This window comes from Panthera pardus, unplaced genomic scaffold, assembly GCF_024362965.1.
Source record: "Panthera pardus isolate Hobbes unplaced genomic scaffold, ASM2436296v1 HiC_scaffold_1, whole genome shotgun sequence".
NCBI classification, from domain to species: domain Eukaryota; kingdom Metazoa; phylum Chordata; class Mammalia; order Carnivora; family Felidae; genus Panthera; species Panthera pardus.
In genome coordinates this window covers 10,871,345-10,892,628 of record NW_026526654.1, presented here as the reverse complement: position 1 = coordinate 10,892,628, position 21,284 = coordinate 10,871,345, and the positions used below count along the sequence as shown (strand labels likewise).

At 51.7% G+C, this 21,284-nt stretch overlaps 1 protein-coding gene and 1 long non-coding RNA gene across 2 annotated transcripts; one reads left to right on the top strand and one right to left on the bottom strand.

Moving 5' to 3' along the window:
* LOC109264056 (uncharacterized) lies at positions 1-3,009 on the bottom strand. The gene is made up of 3 exons (XR_008424994.1): positions 2,838-3,009; positions 1,684-1,756; positions 1-673 (listed from the first exon to the last, which is right to left on the bottom strand). It is a non-coding gene; the product is annotated as an uncharacterized LOC109264056 (long non-coding RNA).
* A 179-nt stretch (positions 3,010-3,188) lies between these two features.
* TEX29 (testis expressed 29) lies at positions 3,189-19,998 on the top strand. Its single transcript, XM_019443875.2, has 6 exons — positions 3,189-3,349; positions 3,457-3,550; positions 7,126-7,236; positions 18,235-18,304; positions 18,991-19,160; positions 19,829-19,998. The coding sequence occupies exons 2-6, from the start codon at positions 3,493-3,495 to the stop codon at positions 19,867-19,869; spliced, it is 450 nt and encodes a 149-aa protein (XP_019299420.1). The 5' UTR covers positions 3,189-3,349; positions 3,457-3,492; the 3' UTR covers positions 19,870-19,998.
* The last annotated feature ends 1,286 nt before the right edge of the window (positions 19,999-21,284 follow it).

Here is a 21,284-nt window from a genome sequence, read left to right as displayed (position 1 = left end):
TATTGCTGTACGATTTATTTCTAGAAATGTGTGTTTTAATTTTGATGGAATTTGCCAGAGTCCCAGAAAACATTTTAGAAGTAACGTTCTTAACGATACTGCACTTCTAGTTTTTCGAAAAAAGGAGTCTCGGTCTGAATGCTGCCTGCAGCCTTTCCCTCGGTACTGGTGTGCACACACCCATGCCGTGGACTCCCCATGGACTCCTCAGAAAGGCAGTTGTGGCAGTGCACACCCGCTGGCCACTGGCTCATAAAGCAAGTGGAGCTGGCCTCAGTGTCCCCCCAGGACCTCCTCTCTGGCTCTGCTTTCCCCCTGCAATTCCGCAAAGCAAAGGTGCCTGGCCCCGACTGGGTCGGGCAGGCTGCCTGTCTCTCCAGCTCCTGGGTGCTGGTGCGAGGCGTCCAGCCCGGCTCTGGGCAGAGGGGACAATTGCTGAGGCAGTGCTCCGGGCACTGGTTGGTGCTCTGAGGGCCCCAAGTCTTGGAGTGTAGTGCCGGGGGTGGGGGTGCAGGTAGCCAGCAGGCTGGTGGCCCCGTGCGTGGTTCTGTGGGTGTCTGGCATCTGCTTCATGTCCAGTAGCAGGGGAGAACTGGTCTCAGCTCGGTGCTGTCAGTCACGAGACACACATTGATTGCTGTGCCTGAGGCTTTCTCGTATGGAGCCAGTCAAGCTTACAGAAGAGGAGAGTCAACAGTCAGGGCCCCCTGAGACTACTTGCCATTCCCTGTACCGTGGTCCCCTGGCCTTGCCGTCATCGTGTCTGGAGAGCAGTTGGGAGGAGAGGCCAGGGGACCCTCCCTTCTGGCCCTTCAGTCCCCAGGGAAGCCCTGCTTCCCTCGTAAACACAGCCAATTGCATCGTTTGTGTTTTACACATGCTTTTACAGAGCTGCTTTAGTTGTGCAGTTTCCTTTTTGGCCACCAGCCTGTTTCTCTTTCCCCTGGGCGGATAGACCTCTCAGGAGATCCTGATGGGCTCTGTCCCCACTCCCTGTCCTTGCCCACAAGTGATGCACAATGTGGCAGGGCTGCTGCTCCCTCAGTGGTCCTGGCTCCCCCTGCCCTCGAGGAGGATTCCCAGAGTGCCCGTGCCCACCCAGCTGAGCTGACTTGGATCCTGTCCTAACCACCCCCCCCCCCCCGCCCCATTCCCACAGTGCTACACACCTCCCCTGCCCAGTCTTTACGCCCCCCCAGGTTGGTGGCATCTGTCTGAGGCACTGGCCTCTTCAGAGGTGGGGCTGGAGTGATGCTGCTGTCGTAGGTTAACCAAATCCCATTAGAGCGTTTGTAAAAGGCTAGTAGTTGAAGTTCTTGTGGAAGTCATAATGGGCCCCCACAGTACTTTTCCTATGTCAAAAACCCAGGACAACACCCACATTGTCCCATGGGAAGACCTCACAGTTGACAACAGCAAGTGTCTTTCTCTTAACTAGAATAAAATCTGTTAAGGGCGGTCACTACTTATCCCGGGAAAACAGGACTCGGGGTAACGGGCAACGCAGGCCATGCTGGCTGCTCCCTTTGCCCAGCCTGTGCCCTCCACGGCCGCACATGTCGTAGCCGATACTCGGCTAAGCAAATGAGCTCCATCCACACTGTTCAGCCGCCAGAGGACCAAGTGCTGAGGCACACCGTTCCCTGGATGAAGCTTGAAACCCTGTGAGTGAAAGACACACACCCACAACCATGTGCTCTGTGCTTCTGTCGGTAGGAAACCTGCAGAGGCAGACCTTGCAGACAGGAGGTGGAGCCTGGGGGGAGAGGGAGCCTTCCTGAGCTGATGGAACCATTCTCACGTGGGTGGTGATGGTTGCAAACTGTGAATACGCCCACTGCAAGTGGGTGAAGCGTGCGGTACGTGAATTACACGTGGGGGGTGATGGGCTAGCGTGTGGGCTGCCAGAAGCCCTGCCTGACCCTCAGGACCCCAGATGTGGGCACTACTGTTCACTGGGCAACAGCTACGCATCGGTCACTGGGTCCTGACCCTCGTGTTACAGATGAGGAAACTTAAGGAGGGGGACCAAAGCCTGCACCCGCCTGGTGTAACCCCACGGCCTCACCACAGACCCCCTGCTCTCCAGGCTGCTCTCACTGGGGGGCTGGTCTCCTTGCTGAGGCCTTCTCCCTGCCGCCCTCGTGCTCCTAGGTCCATCCCATGCTCTGTGGCGGCCTGGTGGTCATGGTTTGCCCTCTCCCAGGTCTCCCTCCGGCTGGGGCCTTGACACTCCCTAGCCACTGCTCTTGGGGTCACAATGGGACAGGTCCCAGCACGATGCTTCCCTGACCCCCTCCCTTCTGGTTCACTGCCCCGGGCTCAGCCAGCACGGCTCCCTAACCTCACAGGGCTGGCTGTTTGTGGCCTCCATGACCCTCCTGCCATGTCCTAGGGCTTCCTTCCCACCTGCCATCTGCTAGCACCCAGCCCTCCCCAGTGGGTCCCTGCTCCTCACTCCAGGTGTGGGACAGGGACAGGACGGTCACCTGGGCCTCATCGCTGGTCTCACTTCTCTGGGCTGGGCACAGGCCTCCCCTTCTCTCCCACTCTTCCCGAACTCCCACCTCCCGGGCCTCATGGAGGTCCTGTGGCCCCAGCAGGTTCCTTCTCCAAGGCACTCAGATGGCTTTCCACCCCACCATGGGACCTCAGCCCCAGCTAGATTTGTCCATTTGGGTCTTTAGGTCCCTAAGTGCACAGCCTCCTGGTTTCTCAGATTGGCCAGGGGTGCCTCACCCCGTGGACTTCACTTGCTGCTTCAAGCTTTTGCACACTCTCCCTCACTTCTCCCAAAACTCTTCAGACACCACATAAGCCCGAGGCCACCCGCTTACCCTGTGTAAGCAGAAAATCAGTCCTGACTGCGCTCTGCTGTCTTTTTCTCTGTAACACGTCTGATCTGACGTGGTCTGTCTCCTTCCATGGGCTACACATCCCAGAGGTGGGGGGTTTATCTCAGCAAATGTGGACACCCCAAGAAGGAGGATCCAGGAGTGCCGGCAGGATGCAAACCCGTGGTTCAGAAGCCAGGCCTGGGTGTCACGCAGAAGGGGGTCTTGGTGGTGTTCAAAGCCCCACCCCTTGCACTTGGGGTCCTTGCACTCCTCGACCATGTGAGAGTCCCTCCACCTTACAGCTGCCAGCATCGCCACCGTGCTCCCTCTGTGATGTCATGGGTCTGTGTGACATCACAGCGGGCAGGGCGGGCCCACCAGTGGAGCTAGGTCCCACTGGTGGGAGCGGTGGAGGGAGGAGGTGCAAGTTTGTTGGATCCAAAGTTGTCCACTTGAAGTGGAACTGTGGGACCGTGTGGCTGAGCGGGCTCAGCGGGGGACGTGGTTGCCAGGTGAGACTGGGGTCCGCTCTGCCCAGCCCCACCCCTGTCACTAGACTGACCACGGCCGCCAGCCCCCCGGCGAGGTCCCACCTGGGCTGACCTGTTGTCTCCCCCAGGTTCCCTCGACCCCCGCGTCTCCGTCAGCTGCTACGATGAGATATGCACCAGAATTAAAGAAATACCCTTCTCACCTCCTGAAGAAATTTGCAGGTAACAGGGCAAGACCGCCGTGGGGGCTGGTCCACCCCAAGGTGATGGCGGTTAGTCACCGGCTTGAGCCAGGGAAGGGGGCAAAGGAACGTGTGCTTTCAAAAATAACGCAGGAAAAGGCTGTGCAGCCTCCTCTCTCAAAATTCTCCGTGCAGAAGAAAGCTCCTGGACCTGAGGCATTCACAAGAAACGCATTTAACTCCCGGGGCTCTAGGGTCAAACCCGGTTCACTGTGAGGTGTCAGACTTACCTTCTGTCTCAAAGTGGTTATGGTGAGAGTGACTTTTTCATGAGGGGAACACGTTTCTCCGCGGTAAAGCCCTCCTCCCCCTTCCCTGGTGCCTGGGGTCTGCATTCGGACCCCTGGTACTGGGTGCTGAAGGAGTCTGCTAAAATGTGGCTTTCTGCAAGGCTTGCGGTCAGTGGGAGCCCCAAGGTAGGTGTCCTGGAAGCCTGAGACCCTGGGGGACCACGTGAGGAGAGGGAACGGCCGTTCCTGCTGTGCACGCTCGTGCTGACTTCTCAGGTAACCCTTCTCCGTGCATTGCTTTAGTGACAAACAGAAGATAGGAAAGTGGAAGGAAAAGAAATTTGGTTTTCTTCTTCTTTTTTTTTAATTTGGCTTGGGGTCAGGCCTGACGAGGGAGGGTCCCGGGCCGGCCAAGCTTCCGTGAGACACATTTCTCCCGTCATCTGAAAGGAATCCACTGAGGACCAAGCCCTCAGGATGCCCTTGGGGGCCGGTCTCGGGGGGGCTGCATCACACAGGGCAGCTGGGAGACAAAGGTCAGTGGGTCTCACTCGAGGCCCCAGGGTCCAGGCCCAGGCTCCAAACCAGGCCAAGGGGGCTCACGGGAGGGGCTGTGGTTTCTGATCAACATGGCTCCGTGCAGAGGAGGCAGGTGGCCTGCACCTGGGGCACCGAGTGGGTGGCAGAGATGGCTGGCCTGGAGTGCCCCCCGAGTCTCCTGGTGGAAGCGCCTGTGTGGAGGACAGTCCGCTCTCAGGGCCTGGGGCATGGGTGGCCCATCTCGCCTCTATTCAGGGCGGTGAGACCGGGGGCCCTGGTGCCCACCCGGTTCTGAGGCTGACCAGGTGCCCCTTCTCTAGGCGTGGCTGGAGCGGCTTGGCCATTCGGGGGCGGGAGGTCATCGTCCCTGTCCTCACTAGTCTGAAAGAGGGGCCTGCTCTCCTGGGTCACAGTGATCCACCTGCGTTTTGACCATAAACTGCCCTTCCACCAGTTTTGGGGGTGAATGCAAGTGTCTCTGTCGTCCTCTGTGGACATTGACGTGGCTGTTAAGTGTTACTCTGAGGTGTGGGAGGTGAACAGGTAGAGGGAGTGGGCAGGTAGGAGATGGGCCGGTGGGGTGGGCAGGCATGGGGGCTGGGCTGGCGGAGAGGGAAGGCAGGTGGGCAGGTGGCACCTTGCGTTACCATGGGCAAGGACGCGTCTGCACGAGGGCGTGTGTGAGAGGACACGTAAGCATGGCAGAGGAAAGACCCATGAGGACGCTTGGAGAACCAAGCCAGATCCGCCTCCCTGGCTGTGACCCAAGGCACCTGGTCCTCATGAAGCACAGGGCACTTCCCCCAGGGATGTTGGGCCCCCTTCCCTTGTGTTTTATTTTGCCCCAGTCTCTGTTTCTCCAAAACCGGAGGTGCCCAGTGGCCTGGCCGTCACAAGGGCTGCCGTCTCCCTCTTCCTCGTTGCCTTTCTCACCTGGGCCCTGGCGTTCCCTGGATGTCATGGGCAGCACGGGGTGCAGCCCTAGCATCCAGGCCCTGCCCAAGGAGATGCCAACCATCTGGCTTCCGCCCCATCCCTAGGTCAGGTGTCAGGTACCATTCCCAGCGAGCAGCGTGTGGTGGGGCAGCTGAAGGCACCGCTTCTGGTGCCCAATGGTCACATGACTGCGGGTTGTCCTTTGATGCTTTTAGCTGGCCAGTCCGGGGCTACAGGATGTCTTCAGTAAAGCCTCACTAACCCACCCCCTGCCCCGTCTCTTGGGGGTTGTGGGCTGGGCGGAGGGGTCACGTCAGGGATGGAGATGTGGATGAGCTCTTTGTGTTGGGCACCTTTGCAGAAACACATCAGGACCTTGTGGGAGGTGCAGGCAGAGAAAACAGTCCTGGGGAGGAGGGGGTGGGCACAGAGGTCTCAGGCGTAATGGGGCACTGAGCTTCCGCGCAGGTGCGCTGGGGGGCCAGCTGCTGTGGCAAACGATCCCATTCGAGTGGTCAGCATGGGAACTCACATACCTGTGTTTTCTCACCTGGGGAGTAACATTGAAGAGACAGTCATGAACAAAGTTACGCCTGAACGGATTGTTTCCCCTCCCCGTGCTTTTTACCAAGATAAACTTCCACTGTCATGGAGCTATGTGGAGAATGTCCCCTAGGCTCTGTGAAGGGCACCCGCCGAATGGGTCCTATGGAGACAGTGGGAAAGGGGAGATCTGGGCTCTGCCTGGCAGCTGTGCGGTCTTGGGTCTCCTGGAACTCTCTGGAGCCGGTGTTTGCTGCCACCCTGACTATTCTGTGGGAGCCACCAGCGGGCACCGTGTGGCCAGCCTGAGCGCCTGGCAGGCCCTCTGCAGCCCAGGCCCCATCTGAGGTGGACCTGGGCAGGTGACTGAGGGCTGGGTGACCGCAGGCGGCGGGGGAGGCCGGCCCCACCCGCCCAGCAAGCCTGGCTGTAGTGGGGGGCAGTGGGGCAGGAGGGTGATAGCCAGACTTCCTCATCTCTGACCCTGCCTGGCCTCGTGTTGCCGGTCCTGCCACAAGTCTGGGCTGTGCTGCTGTGTCCGCAGTGACATTCCAAACGCACGTCTCAGAAAAGAGCAGGAGGGACGGTGGGTTTCCCTGGAGCCCCTGCACCTGAAAGGCTTACCAGCCCCAAGGGAGCAGCCGGAGACCCTTCCTCCCTTTCCCTCGGGACTGGAAGCCCCAGCAGGGTCTGGGGCAGATGTTGCTGACTGCCGGTTAGGGGACTCACTCGTCCTCCTAGCTGGACACGCGTTAGCCATTGGTGCCAGAGCTGTGCTGAGCACTGTCCCCACCATCTGCTCATGCACGTTCAGTGTGTTCACTTCTGAGTTTTTTCTTTTTTTTTTGGTCAAAACTGTTATTTCACTTGGTCCTTTTGATTCAACTTTAAAATGCCGAACCACCCCTTAGCCTGTGTTGATAATTTTAACTCACATGTGCTTAAATGTGCATTAATTACGCATTATAACCTGAACCCCCCACATCCGTTGGCTGTATCAGATCTTTGTTTTCTGTTTGCTTTGCAGAGTGCCGATGTGTGCGAGCACTCTGCTGAGATGCTCTGTCTCCTTAATCAGCAGGGGACTCTGCATTATTCTGTGCAGTTAGCTTGACATTGTTTTGTTCAGAAATCTAACTCATTCTAGATCCTCGCGTAAAAGTGAGATTCGTCGGATGCATAATTAAAAGCATAACAAAACCCCACAGTGCAAGCCCACGGGTGCCCCCTCCCAGGCACGAGTATTTAGAACTCCGCTGCGGCTGTGTTCTTGGTGCTAACGGCTGTGTGCGTCTGTGCTTTGCAGTGTGTGACATTCCTCTCTACAACATATGTGACTACAACATCACCAGAGACCGGTGCAAGGAACTCGGGTGCTGTTTCTACAAAGGCGTGTGCTATGAAAAAGCGGTTCCCAGTAAGTACCCAGGAAGCCCGCCTCCCTCCCGGGCGCCTCCTGCTGGACGGGCCTCTGTTGTTCCCTGGTCCCATCACTCTGCTTGGCACCTTGGTGGGAAGAGCAGTTTTAGGGTCTGTGAGTGAGGGAAAAGCCACCAGAGGAAATTCACTCCCGGATGGAATCCACCTGATACTAGGGAGGGTACTTCTGGGACCCTGGGCACGCTGGGGGTGCAGAAGCAGCTGGTTCCGGGCGTGCTGGTCACCAGCTGTGCACAAGATCAGACCCGCTGAGCGTGGGCGCTGGAGCCCTGCAGCCGGGGCACGAGGGCCAAGGACGAGCCCCGATGGGGCTTCTCCTCAGGCTTGTCACCGTCAGAACAAAACCAGACTCCCACTGAGGTGTGTATCCTGACCCCTGGGGCCTGGGATGTGTCTGGGGAGACCAGGCCGGCAGGGGGTCCAGGGATGAGGGGGCAGGGAGAGGCCGCCACCCTCGGTAGGGCCCGCTTCCCGGAGGTGGTGAGGGAGGCACACGGTGGAAGGAAACGGGAGAGTCACAGTTGGGTGGGAGAGGCAGGTGTGGAGGGGGTGATAGCAGGGCCCCTGTGGGAAGGGCTCTCTAGTGATACAGTCTGGGTGTTTACTCACACTTCACAGCTTTGGTCTTCTGTGCCTCAAGAATTTTCTTCTTCTTTGTTTCTACTATTTGTTTTGAGAGAGTGCGAGAACAAGCACAAGCGGGGGAGGGACAGAGAGAGAGGGAGAGAGAAAGGATCCCAAGCAGGCTCCGTGCTGTCAGTGCAGGGCCCGGCATGGACCTCAAACTCGAGAGCCGTGAGATCATGACCTGAGCTGAAATCAGGACTTGGACACTCAACCGACTGAGCCACCCAGGCACCCCCGCCCCTAGAATTTTCTAAATAGTTGCAAACCCATCAAGAAATTCCACTTGACGACTGATGTGTCTTCTTGCCCTGTTTGTGGCCCTTTCAGCAATGAGGATGCTTGGCTCTAGGAGTGTCTGGGAATGGACAAGCAAGTCTCTGCAATGAGGCAGCCTGCTCAGGGCCCTGTCGGAGAGGGGGAGGGGCCGGCAGGCAGGAGGAGCTGGCAGCCGGCCGTGGTCGCCCAGCAGCTCCGGTGCTGTGAGACAGCGTGTCCCAGGCCACTCTGCTCTGTCCCCCGTCCTCAGTGGATAAAGGCACACTCGTGCCACACAACTGGGAAGGTTTCTTCTTGTTTCCTCCTCTGAGCCCCAGGTAGGCTGAGCCCTTGGAGACAGACATGGGGACTTTCCTTTCATTCCTGGACACGGGAAGGCCTAGCAAGTCAGGAACAATTGTGACTGGTAACTGTTACCAAAGAGTGACCCACTGGGGCCACCTGGATCCCGCCTAGCCAGCGCCTTCAAAAAGAAAGTGACCTTTTGGACAAAAGGATTCAAGAACAAAAGCCATTGGGGGATCCTGGCTTGCCAAGGGGAAGCCTGTGTCTTGCTTTATGGTGAAGATTTGGCACTTGGGGCAAAAGAAGAGGAAGTTTGCCTTCTCAGAAAGAGGCACAGTCAGAGACCATGAGAAACACCATCAATAGCTGGGAAGATTTTCTGATGACAATGTATCTTCCAGATCTTGACTTGGGAAGACTTGGGTCCAGACCCTCACTACTGATCTCTGCCTCTGGGAGACCCAGGCATCTCTAGGATCCCACACCTTCCCCTGAACCTGTAGATAGAAACAACTGGAAGTTATCTCTTTTTTGGTTGTTATCTTTGCTGAGACCAAATTCCTATAAAATTTACCCTTTTAAAGTACACAGTTCGTTGGCTTTTGGTATATTCACAGAGTTGAATCCCCACTATCCCGTCCAGAACATTTTTATTATCCCCAGAAGAAACCCTGTACTCATCAGCTGGACAATCCCCATTCCCCGTTCCCCACCCCACCTCCAACCCCCAGCAACCACCGATTGGCCTCTATGGGTTTTCCTCTTCTAGACATTTCCTATTAATGGAATCCTACAGTGTGTGCCTTGTGTATCTGGCTTCTTTCACACAATGTTTTCGAAACACATCCGTGTTGTAGCACATGTCAGCATTTTATGCTTTTGTATGGTTGAATAACATTCCGGTATATGGACATGTCACATTTCGTTTATCCCTGTATCACTTAATGGACATTTGGGTGGCTTACACTTTTTAGCTATTATGGATAATGCCACTATGAACATTTGTGTGTAGGTTTTTGCATGAACCTGTTTCCACTTCCCTTGTGTGTTTACCTAGAACCAGAATTGCTGGATCCTATGTTGACTATATTTAAAACATTTGTTAAGGAACTGCCAAACTACTTTCCCAAGTGCTGCACTGTTTGATAGTCTCAAGAGCAGTACGCGAGGATTCCAGTTTCTCCCCATCCTCGCCGGCACTAGTTGTCTGTCTTTTTGATTATAGCCATCATGGTAGATGTGGAGTTGTAGGTCACTGGGGTTTTCATTGGTGTTTCCCTGATGAGTACCATGGTGAGTGTGTTTGCATATGCATTATTATGGCCATTTGTATATCTTCTCTGAAGAAAAGTCCATTCAGACTCCTTGCCCGATTTTTAACTGGGTTGATTGTCTGTTTATTGTGGGGTTGTAAGAGCTCTTTGTATATTCTGGATAGTAGACCCTTAACAGATACGTGATTTGCACCTACTTCCTCCCAATCTGTTTGGTCTTTTTACCTTCTTGATAGTGCCTCTTTGAAGCACAAACTTTCTTAGTTTTGACGATGCCTAGTTTGTTTGTTTGTTCTGTTTGTGCTTTTGGTGTCCTAGCTAAGAAACTAGTGTCTAATCCAAGGTCACAAAGATTTACATCTCTGGTATTTTCTAAGAAGTTTATAGTTTTAGCTTATGCATCCATGTTTCTGGTCCATTTTGAGTTTTAATTTTTTTTACGTGTTGTGAGGCAGGGATCCAACTTCATTCTTTTGCATATAGATATCCTGGTGTCCCAGCATCATTTGTTGAAAAGACCATTCTTTCCCCCGTTGAATTGCTTGGCATCCTTGTTGAAAATCAATTGCCTGTAAATGTGAGGGTTTATTTCTGGACTATTGTTTTATTCCACTAAGCCGGTATCACACCATTTTGATTAATGTAGCTTTATAATAAATGTTGAAATTGAAAAGCATGAGTCTTCCAACTTTGTTCTTTTTAAAGGTTGTTTTGGTTACTGTGGATTCTTTGTATTTCCATATTAATTTAGGATCAGCTTGTCAATTTCTGAAAAAAATGCCATCTGACATTTTGATAGGGATATTTGTGTTGAATCTATAGATAACTTGGGGGTGGGTATTACCATTTTAATAATGTTAATTTTGATCCATGAACAAGGATGTCTTTCCACTTATTTAGATCTTTTCTTTCAACAGTATTTTATAGTTTCTAGTTGTGTTTCTTTTGTTAAATTTATTCCTAAGCATCTTATTCTCTCTGATGTTGTTGTAAATGGATATATCTCCTTAGTTTGGTTTTCAGATTGTATATAGAACCGTAGGAATATACACAGGAAAATCGAAAGTTTGCTAGAATACAGAAATATAATTGACTTTTGTATATTGATCTTGTATCCTGCAACCTTTTGGGTTCATTTATGACTTCCCATTTTTAGTTGATTACTTAGGATCTTCTAGATATAAGAGTATATCATCTGCAAATAGAGATCATTTCACTTCTTTCTTTCAATACAGTTGGTTTCATTTCACTTTCTTGCTTAATTGCCCTGGCTAGAAACTCACTGATTCCATTCATCAGTGAGAATGGACATCCTTCTCTGGTTCCTGATCTTGAAAGAGTTTTCAGCCTCTCATTCATTACATGTGCTGGTAGCCGTGGGTTTTACTAGAGGCCATTTTTCAGGTCAAGTAAGTTCCCTTCTCTTCCTACTCTCTGGAGGGTTTTTATTACGAAAGGTGGTGGATTTTATAAAATTCTTTTTCTGCATCTAGTGGTGCTCTTGATGACAACTGTGGATTTGAGTTACTGTCTAGTATCCTATCCTTTCATCTGGAAGGACTCCCTTCAGCATTTTTTGTAAGACAGGTCTGCTAGTGATGAAATCTCTGTTTTTGTGTATCTGGGGATGTATTAATCTGTCCTTCATTTTTGAAGGATAGAGTTGCAGTGTATAAAATTCCTAACTGGCAGTCCTTCTGTGTCAACACTTAGAGTATCTCATCTTTTAGCCTTCTGACCTCCATGGTTTCTGACAAGGAATCTGCTTTTAGTCTTGAGGCTTCTTTATATAAAGCACGTTTCTTCTGCTGTTTCCAAGATTCTCTTTTGACTGTTTGCCATGTGTCTTTGAATTTATCCTCATCATCAAATGTGGGAAACTTTGCCATTTCTTCAGACATTCTCCTGTCTGTCCACTCCCTCTGGGCCTCTCATTGTGCATATTTGGTCTACCCCACAGGTCTCTGAGGCTCTGTGAGCTTTTCTTGATCCTGTTTTCTGTTACTCGGACTGGATAATCTCAACTCATTTATCTTCAAGTCTGCAGATTCTTTCTTTAGCCCACCCCAATCTGTTGAGCTCCTCTAGTGATGTTTTCATTTCTGGTATCATATTCTCAATTCCAGAATTTCTGTTTTGTTCTTTTCTAAAAAAATAATTTCTGTGTCTGTATTGGTACTTTCTACTTGGTGAGATACCGTTCTCATACTTTAGCTCTTCAAATATGGTTTCCTTCAGTCTTTTGACCATATTTAAATTTTTTTTATGTTTATTTATTTTTGAGAGAGAGACAGACAGACCATGAGTGGGGTAGGGCAGAGAGAGAGGGAGACACAGAATCTGAAGCAGGCTCCAGGCTCCGAGCTGTCAGCACAGACAGCGGGGCTCAAACTCACGAACTGTGAGATCATGACCTGAGCTGAAGTCAGACCCTCAACCAACTGAGCCACCCAGGCGCCCCTCTTTTGACCATATTTAAAGGGGCTAATTTAAAGTCTTTGTTTGGTGATTCCAACATCTGGTCTTCCTCAAGGACAGTTTCTACTGATGGTGTGTGTGTGTGGCCATACTTGTTTCTTTGCATATCTAATGTTTTTTGTTGAAAACTAGACATTTAGAAATATGTGGCACCTCTGAAAACTGTGTTCTCCTACCTCCCCAAAGTTGTTGGCGTTGTTTAATGACTTTTCTGAATGAATTCAGTAAAGTCTGTATTCTTTGTGGTCTGCAGCCATTGAAGACTCTGCTTGTTAGTCTGCTGGTCAGCTAATGACAGAAATCTGCCGAGATGCTTGGAAACAATGTCTCACAGTCCTCGCTTAGGGGCTCTATGTGTGTGTTGGGGACATACCTTCAGCCGTCAGCCAGTTTTCAACTGTGCCTTAATCTTTACTCCACGCTTACACAGAGCCTTGAGTTCAGCCAGAAGTGAGAGCCTAGGACCTTCTCTGGTATTTCCTCCATAGGTACACAGCCTTGAGTATGCCCATTGCCTTCTAGATTCCAGGGAATATGTCGCAGCTTTTCAAATCCCCTTCAGACAGATAATTCCCCCGGTTTTCCTTTTAAGCTTTCTGGTCCACCTATTGTCTACCCCCAAGTGCTTTCGGCCACTTTAGCTGCCATGATTTTCCACAGTTGCCTCTGTTTTCAACAAATGCCTGAGAGAAAGCTGTTCACACTAAATTAGCTCCAAGTCAGGTCAAACAAAGACAACCTTGCAATTGGGATCTTCTAGTGAAGTGGCAGGTGGACAAAGTAATGACGGTGCTCTGGGCCTGGGACTTTGAAGGATCTTCAGCCCTGCTCTGCTCCCTCCAGGGATGCCAGGCTGCTAGTGGTTGCCATGACTGTGGGCTATTGGTTCAAGACTCGCATGGAATTAGAGGTGAGCAAGAGTGGGAATAGGGCAAGTTAAAATGTCCACAGGTCACTGTTCTTAGTGACCGTCATCTGTTCATCTGCAAGCTTTTGATTGGTTAAGTTTCCGAGTTCCGAAAAAGTAGATTCTGACAAATGGTGCCAATGTTCTCACTGGTTTTTATGGAGGAAGGATCTGGTGGGGGAGGGGGGTTCTTTTCTGCCATGTTTTTTTTTTTTAATTCCTGAGGTCACACTGGAAATTCTGGACTTCGGTGAACCTCCGGTCCAGTCATACACAAGCAGGTGGTGAGAGCTGCAGGGAGTCACGGCACTTTGTCTCTAAAGGGGTTTGCCCTCCGCCTTTTCATCATAAACCCACAACCTTTGGGCAGAACCCTGCCTGGGCCCCAGTCTTCCAGCGTGGGATGGCCTGCCGTCCGGCGGCTTGCTCTGAGCAGAGTCCACAGCCCTGGTGGCGGTCTGGCTGTCATCTGCTGCTGTTTGCATTTGTTATCTTTTTGTCTTTCTGTGGCCTCAGTGGCCTGCCTCACACATCTCACTACTGGGGGCCATAGACGAGTAGGGTCCGGCTCACTTCCATTTCCATCGTGGAGTTCTCTTTCCTGGAAGGCTCTGATGTCTTCCTGAGGTTTTTCAGAGATGTTTACCATTTGGGGCTTCTAAAAGCAGGAGACCTTCCCATCCAAAGGGCATTTGAATGTGTTCTTTCAGTCTTCTATGTATGAAGGTGCAGAAGCTGTTCGGTTCCCTGATGAGGTCACGCACACGGTCATGGTCTTTGGTGGTCACCCTGGTTCACTCCTGCCCCAGGGAGACGGCCCCAACAGCAGAAGGTGGTGAAATGGATCCTTCAAGGGAGATTGCAGCTGGCAAGGGCACATAGATTCAAGCTGCTGCCGCTTCTGTTTCCATCTGTCCCTCCCCTGAGCATCTTGTCAGGAGCATTTTATGCAGGAGTTGGCCATTTTGTACTTGTTAGTATGCAATTGAGCCGTTGCTTATGTTAACATTATTACTTATGCCCATAACTCATATGAAGAATGAGCCTTATTCTTTTTTTTATTTCCCATTTTTTTAATTTTTTCTTATATGAAATTTATTGTCAAATTGGTTTCCATACAACACGCAGTGCTCATCCCAACAGGTGCCCTCCTCAGTGCCCATCCCCCCCCGACCCCCATCAACCCTCAGTTTATTCTCAGTTTTTAAGAGTTTCTTATGGTTTGGTTCTCTCCCGCTCTAACTTTTTTTATGCTACATGGCAATGAGAAAGAATGAAATCTGGCCTTTTGTAGCAATGTGGATGGAACTGGAGAGCGTGATGCTAAGTGAAATAAGTCATACAGAGAAAGACAGATACCCCGTGTTTTCTCTCTTATGTGGATCCTGAGAAACTTAACAGAAGGCCACGGGAGAAGGGAAGGAAGAATGAGCCTTGTTCTTTTTTTTGTTTTTTTGTTTTTTTTTCCGTTTATTTATTTATTTTTGAGATAGAGACAGAGCATAAAAGGGGGAGAGTCAGAGAGAGGGAGACACAGAATCTGAAACAGGCTCCAGGCTCTGAGCTGTCAGCACAGGGATGCAGGGCTTGAACTCACTGACTGCGAGATCATGACCTGAGCCGAAGTCGGCCGCTTAACCGACTGAGCCACCCAGGCGCCCCAGAATGAGCCTTGTTCTTGACAGCACCTGATTTACCAGTGTCTGTAAGGAACCCAAAAAAGAACACAAAGTCTCAAGAATTTTTTGTCCTGGAAGAGGCGTCACTGTTCTACAAGTGAGGATATCGTTTCTGCATGGAGGCAAGGGTTCATCCTCTCTCCATCCTTGCACTGTTCATACAGGAGTTGCGTGGGCGAGGCTTTTTCTTAACTTCTAACTTGTTTCAGGCTCGAGAGGCTGGGCCGTCTGTGGGAAGAGTCTGGGCAGTGAGCCCTGCATCTGGGTTCTCACTGAGCCCTCAAGATATTTTTCATTTCCTTGACATCTTTCTCATTCAAGATGGCAAGTGAGCCTTTGTGCTGCGTAAGTTGTAGTATTCGGTGACAGGGTATTGGGAGTTCTTTGTGCGCATAATTCTATGTTAGGAAAACCTTTCACCAGCTTCTTAAATTGGCTGGTTTGAAGTGCACATTGTGTTGTGGCATAATCTGTATTATTAAGAATATGAACTTGGGAAATTAGCATCAGATCTTTGAGAACAAATTGGGAATCCAGAGAGAAGGACTTATTGTCATTCTTTAGTCTTTAGAGCACGTTATTTAACACGTCACTTTTTTCCAAGTGTTTGACTTCTGTTTCTTCACGGGAATCATGCAGATGATTTCAAAACTTTAAACTGCATCTGGGGGCGAACTTACCAAGAGATTTCTGAAAGAAAATTATACTTTCTTCAGTTGCTGCCATTTCTCTGTGACCAATCACAGTATCTTGTTTATGATACACCATACATATCGTTTATAACAGATTGTGTGCTGGCCAGCTCCTGTGCAGAGAGAGTCACGGAGATGCAGTCTCTGCCTCCAGGAACTTGACGCCAAGGACCAAAAATACTTGCACCTGTAAAGATGCGGAAGCTATACTGAGACTTGAATACTCACACATGGTCCATGTGCGTGTGTCTCTTCAACGGCTTCACTCACATAAATTCTAAATTTACACCATGAAGTAAGGGATCCACTGAGGAGCATATATTCCCTGGAATTCAAGAATTTGAGGGCTCCTTTCTTGTCCCTTAAAAGGTCCTGGTTCGCTCGTTCACTTGGGTCCTTGCGTTCAGTTCATTCTGCATCACTCAAAGTATACTTTCTCTGAGCCAAGCCCTTTGCCTACACGCTTGTATTAGTTATTGTTGCAGAACAAATTGCTCAAAGTTTAGCTAAATAAGGTCACATTCATTGGTACCAGAGGTTTGGACCAACAGATCACTTGGGGGGTGGGGGGACACAATTCCTAAATTGTGTCTAAATGATCTAAAGTGACGGCTTAGAAGCTTAGTTGGATGGTGTGGGGCTTGGCCACTCATCCATCCGAGGGCCCGACCGGAACTGAAAGGTCTTCTCCAAAGTGGCTCCCTTTGCGGGCATGTGGTTCTGACGGTTAACAGGAACCCCTTTCCCATGCCATGAGGTCTGCTTCCCTGTCCTTATGACATGACTGTCTCTTTCCAGAGCGAGTGACCTGAGAAAGCTGGGTAGAAGCCACAGTGACACTCTGACCTAGCCTTAGAAGTTACACCCTGGTTCAGAGGTAATGCTATCTCTGCCCCATGGAGGTGTCTGTACTGACCTGCGTGTGAATAACAGGAGGCAAGCCCTCCCGCAGGCCATCTTAGAGGCTGGTTGTTCTAGCCCTGGGGATGGAGAGGTGAACTCAGGTGAACACATTGCCCTGGGAAAGGCATCCCTGAGAGAAGCCCCGGCTGATTAGAACAGAGCCTCCAACAAGCAGCTCGCCAGTTGGTTCAGTGCTGTGGTGTGCTGGTGACCACACAGGCCAGCCCCCCACCCCCTCCGTCCTCTTTCTGATGCACGCTTGACCACGGAGCACCCTTCCTATGCCTGACCATCCCCTACTGAGCTCATATCAATATGAGAAAATTAAGCATTTGGCTTCAGCCCCCTTCAGTTTTCTGACTTCAGCCCCCACGGAAAGGATCCCGGAGGCCCCGTCCGTTCTCAGAGATCCTCTGGCTCAGTCCAGAGAATAGAATTCCCACTGGAGTCACCCTCCCACGCCTGGGAAGCAGCTTTCTCTGCAGATACTGCTTAACCTTCTGTCGTGGGTTGAACTGTGTTCCCCTAAGTGATCTGCCGAAGTTCAAACCTCCGGTACCTGTGAATGTGACCTTACATAGAAACAGGGTCTTTGCAGATGTGATCAGTGAAGATGAGGTCACGCTGGAGTAGAGGCCCTGATTCCAGTACGACTGGTGTCCTTCCAAGAGGAGCCTGAGTTAGACGCAGCGCACACAGGGGAGCACCACATGAAGACAGGGTCACGTGGGGAAGATGCCCCAAGATGACGAGGCAGAGAGCGGGGGACGCATCTACAAGGACAAGGACACCCGGGGGCGCCGGGCCCACCAGGAGATGGAAGAAGCAGGCAGGACCTCCCAGAGTCTTCGAGGGATACCTCCAGTTTGGATTTCCACCTCCATAACCCAGACACTGTACTTCGCTATTGCGTTAAGCCACTGGTTAGTGGTGCTTTCTTCTAGCTGCCTTGGGACACGAAGGCCGCTCCCAAGGACACAGCGTCCAGCAGTATTCCTGCCAGTTAAGGATGGGTGAAAACGGTTTATGGGAGGAGGTAAGAGACTTGAAGCACATCTTGTCACTCAGGGTGGGGTTTGCAAGGAGGCTGGTCTCTGTCCCTTAAGAGTGAAAGTAGCGAGAGAAGCGGCAGTGGTGACAACAGTGTGTGTGCTACCTGCTGGCAGCTCAGCTCAGCTCTGCCCTCCAGTCCCCTGGACCCTTCCCTCTGCCCGTCGGAGACCGTTTTGGGTGGAGGGCTCCCGCCGGGGCATGCTCGTGGGCACCAGGGCTCCCGGATACAGTGCCTTGCTCTGCCTGAGACCGCTCTGTGGGACACGGAGACCCACACGTCCATCCCAGCTGGGTGGGAGAGGGTCCTGCGGTGGAGGGTCCCCAAGGGAAGGCTGGGCCTCACCTGCGCCTGCTTCCACGGGGGTGAAAAGGGGCCCAGAGCTTTCCTGCGCTGGGGACCATGGCCACAGGGGCCGCCTGCCCCCTCCGAGAGTCACCTTGAGGCCTTGGCTCTTCCGGTGGACTCATCTAGGGAAGACATGGGCAGCGTGGGGACAGTGGAGCCCCTTGTTAGTACGGCAGCCTTGGGATAACTCGCCTGAAGATGGAGAAACAGGTTCCTGGGAGTTGGAGGAGGGAGGCCCAGATCATGGGCGGCAAAGGGGCTTTTCTGGAGGAGACCAGGGAGCTGCCTGCACCACTGTCTTATGGGCGGCCCTCAGCTGTCCTCTTCATGGCCCGCGTGGAGCCTGTGGCAGTGTCCTCAGGGAAGGATTGGAGGAGAGGAGAGGCCGCCTGGGCAGGGGCAGGGATACTGCCCACCTCGGAGACAGGACTGACTTGTAACAAACTGTTTTCCAGTCTACGTGCAGGTGTTTTCTGCCTTGATCGTGATCATTGCTGGGGCCTTTGTCATCACTATCATTTACAGGTCAGTTGTCTCTCCCTGTCTGAACTCACCCGCAAAAGGTGCAGGACGCAGGGCGCTAGGGAGCAGGTGGGGGATCCTCTCAGAGCCTGAGCTCCTAACAGCAGCCCCCACCCCCGGCCCATGCCAACGTTTAAGGAGCACCCACACTGTCAGCCCCCTGCCGGCCCCCGTTTGCCCGTGAGAACCCTGTCCGGTGTCTGCTGTTACGGTGTAGATGAGAATCTGCCCTCTCCTTTCGGTGGGGAGGACACGAGGCCATGGCCACTGGCAGCTGCCCACAGGCAGGCCTGGATTCCTCACTGCCACTCGGGGCCAAGGTACCCCCACCGCAAGCCCCCTTGTGACGTGGAGAAAAGCCAGTGAGACTAGTCAAGTCACTTTGTCCCGCAGCAAGGAAAACCAGTCCCCTCCTGTGGGAACTCCTCTGGTGCCCGGTGACATCCTGAGTGGCCTTTCTGCACAGTCATACTGCCCGGTCCCTGTTCTCACCCTCCGGAATCTGAATGCCACACACGATTGTGTGTTTGCAGCCTGTATAGGAAACTAACCTGGGAGCTATTAAGGCAAAGCGTGATCCTGAACCCTGAACCCTGTTTGAGGGGGACGTCCTGGTGGAGGACTGAGTGGCCCATTCAGTTTTCCATCTTTAATTTCCCTGATTGTAACAAAGAGTCTCTTCCCGTTAGAGTTGTTCAGGAGAGTAGGAGAGAAAAGGAAGTCCGCACGGAACTGCTTCCGTCACCCATGTCCAGCAATCAAGTGGAATTGACGCTCTCCGGCGAGCAGGTGGGGTCCAAGGCTGGGAGTGCGGAGCCGTTGAACAGGAGCAAGGACAGCAAGGAGGAGGAAGAGGATGGTGAGGTGGAGGGCTGTCCCCGCACAGGGTGCAACTGAGGGAGCTCGTCTGTGCCGGGCACGTCCTGGCGGTGGTGTGGGGACCCGGCCGCTACCGTGACGGCCTGATGGTCTGCTGCTGCTGGTCCCAGGGGGGTGTTCTGCAGGAAGCACAGGCATTGGTATATGTATTAAGTCTCTCCCGGGGCTCTGGCCATCGTTGCTTTTCACAGGCGAGCACCTGGCCGGGTTAGAGAAGGAAGCGTCCCAAATGGTCAGTTCTGCCTGAGGTGGCATCTGCAGGGACACGCCCTCTCTGGGTCTCTCCTTAACCCGTCAGTCATGGAGACTTGGTTTTTACTGGAGCAGTTGGGAAGCAGAAGGGCGGGGAGAAGAGGTCTTCTGAAACATCTTTTAGGATTCAGATCCTTGCCCCTGACTGAGCCGTGTCTGAGCTGTGGTCTTTCCCGCAGGGCAGGGCGTCACCTTCTCAGGGCACTTTCTGCAGAGTGAAGCCACCAGAAGCCACGCTCTCCTTGGGTAACAGAGCAGGCAGCACAGACCCACTGACCAAACTGGCCTTTGAGTAAATTGTTGTTTACATGGCATATAATTGGCGTGTTCACAGACCTCATGACGTGGCTGAGTATTCCATTCAAAAGATCCACTCTTTCTTTATCTTAAATCCAGCAACACTGACAATAATGGAAGATGAAGAAACCGAGGACTGAGGTGCACGACGGAGGCAGAGTGAAGGTTGGCAGAAACACCCAAGTGAAATGGTCCAGCTGGCGAACCGCTGTGAAGTGTGTGATGGAAACAGCATCAATGATGAGACAATAAAGGTATTTTAAATGCTTCTTGTTCTGTGTCATTGTAGTCAGTGCTGTCATTCTACCTTCGGACAGAGACAACCTGGGAAGTGCGCAGACATTCGCTGGAAGCTTCCAGCGCTCAGTGGTGCCGCTTGTTAGCGCTGCCGGAGTCCAGGCACCTCACAGCACCTCGCCAGGTGAGGCCACCGCGCCCTTTCTCAGAAGACAGGGTGGGCTTGTCGCTCCAACGCACGGGGCCTCAGGACCTGCCCAGGAGAGGTGTGGCACCCATTTCTGGGAGGCCCCGGGTGGTCTGCTACAGCTTCCTCACAGCCCCTCTTCTGTGACAGAACACGACTAGTGGGTGCTAACCGTGGGGGTTACAGCCCACCGAGCCCCTAGTCTTGGAGAATCTCTGCCCTCTACCTTGGAAACTTGTGTTCTCCAGAGCAGGTGTGGCTCATTCATCCGGACATTGTGGGCTTAATGTGTGTGTGAGCATGTGTGTGTGCATGCACCTGCATTCAAATGTGTGTACATATGTGCATACATGTATATGTGTGCATGTGTGTATGCGTACGGGTGCATGCATATCTGCGCACACATGTGTCTACATGTATGCGTGTGCACACGTATGTATGCGTGCCCGTGTGTGCATGTGTATCTGTATTTGTGCATGATCTTATGTGTGTGCACATATATATGTATACGTATATGTGTGCATATGTATATATATGTATACTTGTGTATATGCATATGTATGAGTACATATGTACATGCACATGCATATGTGTATGTGTACACATGTGTGTGCATGTAGACATGTACACATGTGTATGTTCACGTGTACCCGTGTGTGCATGTATATGTGTATGCACGTGTGCACACATATGTATGCTTGTGTGCACATATGTGTATGTGTACACATGTGTGTGCATGTAGACATGTACACATGTGTATGTTCACGTGTACCCATGTGTGCATGTATATGTGTATGCACGTGTGCACACATATGTATGCTTGTGTGCACATATGTGTATGTGTACACATGTATGTGTACATACACTTGTGTGTATGCATGTGTGTGGATGTATACACATACATATGTGTGCACATGCACAGTGTACGTATGCCTGTACACACTGCACATGCAGGCATGCATGTGTATATCTGTGTGCACATGTGTGCATATACATGTGTGTATATATGTGTGTGTGTATACGTGTGATATATATAATATATAATATATATCATAATATATATATAATACATATATATAATATAATATGTGTGTGTGTGTACGTGTGACATATATATATATGTGTATATAT

Excerpts from the sequence above, each read along its gene's own strand:
- TEX29 (XM_019443875.2), top strand. The coding sequence starts at position 3,493 with ATGAGATATGCACCAGAATTAAAGAAATACCCTTCTCACCTCCTGAAG. Across the intron at positions 3,551-7,125 it reads CCTCCTGAAGAAATTTGCAG|TGTGTGACATTCCTCTCTAC; the intron begins GTAACAGGGCAA and ends TGTGCTTTGCAG. Across the intron at positions 18,305-18,990 it reads GTCATCACTATCATTTACAG|AGTTGTTCAGGAGAGTAGGA; the intron begins GTCAGTTGTCTC and ends TCTTCCCGTTAG.